The following is a 748-nucleotide window of genomic DNA, read 5'->3' on the forward strand; positions in this document are numbered from 1 at the left end:
GCTCACGGGTACCCCGGTCTCTGCCAGATCTTGTCTGACACGAAGGAGCTTCAGAAGGAAATCAACTCTCTGTCTGGGAAGCTGGACCGGACGTTTGCAGTGACTGATGAACTTGTGTTCAAGGTTTAGGGCAGGCTGGGCTGGGTGCAGGGGTGGGGTGGGTGGGCCTGGACCAGGTGTGAGTCTCATAGTTACAGTGATGCTTGCGCCTGGCTTTGCCCCATGGAAGGTGAAGTCAGAGGAGTGGAAATGGGTGGCCTTGTTGGGGGAAGGTGGGGGTGGGTGGGAGTGGGGCAGGACAGCCCACTGACACCTTCAAGATCCCCTGTTTCATCAGGATGCCAAAAAGGACGATGCTGTTCGGAAGGCCTACAAGTATCTAGCTGCCTTGCATGAGGTGAGGGGAGAAGTGTGCCTGGGGGCTGGCTGGGGAGGGGACAAATTTGGGTGTAAGCCTTCCACTCCTGCTGTCCCCAGAACTGCAGCCAGCTTATCCAGACCATCGAGGACACAGGCACGATCATGAGGGAGGTTCGAGACCTGGAGGAGCAGGTAAGGCCAGGGGGTGGGAGGGCTCAGCAAGGCAGGCCGGGGGACAGAGAGGCTGTGGGACCAGACCTAGCCAATGGCTGGGGTCTTAGCCCTGCCCGTTAGTAACTGGTTGTGTGACCTGGAACCGCCCAGTGGCCTGCTCTGACCCCCGCCTTCCGTCCTGAGGGTCCTCATACCTGCCTCCAGGGCCATTGGC

General features: G+C 59.6%; 1 protein-coding gene across 1 annotated transcript in view; it reads left to right on the forward strand.

The window, feature by feature from the left end:
* Positions 1 to 748, forward strand: part of CCDC22 (coiled-coil domain containing 22) — a 12389-nt gene that overhangs the window by 10322 nt on the left and 1319 nt on the right. Inside the window, exons 11-13 of the mRNA XM_010833206.1 lie at positions 7 to 123; positions 338 to 397; positions 478 to 552. Coding sequence (XP_010831508.1) covers positions 7 to 123; positions 338 to 397; positions 478 to 552 — 252 coding nt within the window. The remainder of the gene's footprint in view (positions 1 to 6; positions 124 to 337; positions 398 to 477; positions 553 to 748) is intronic.

This window comes from Bison bison, unplaced genomic scaffold (assembly GCF_000754665.1).
Source record: "Bison bison bison isolate TAMUID 2011002044 unplaced genomic scaffold, Bison_UMD1.0 scf7180017863202, whole genome shotgun sequence".
Classification (NCBI taxonomy): domain Eukaryota; kingdom Metazoa; phylum Chordata; class Mammalia; order Artiodactyla; family Bovidae; genus Bison; species Bison bison.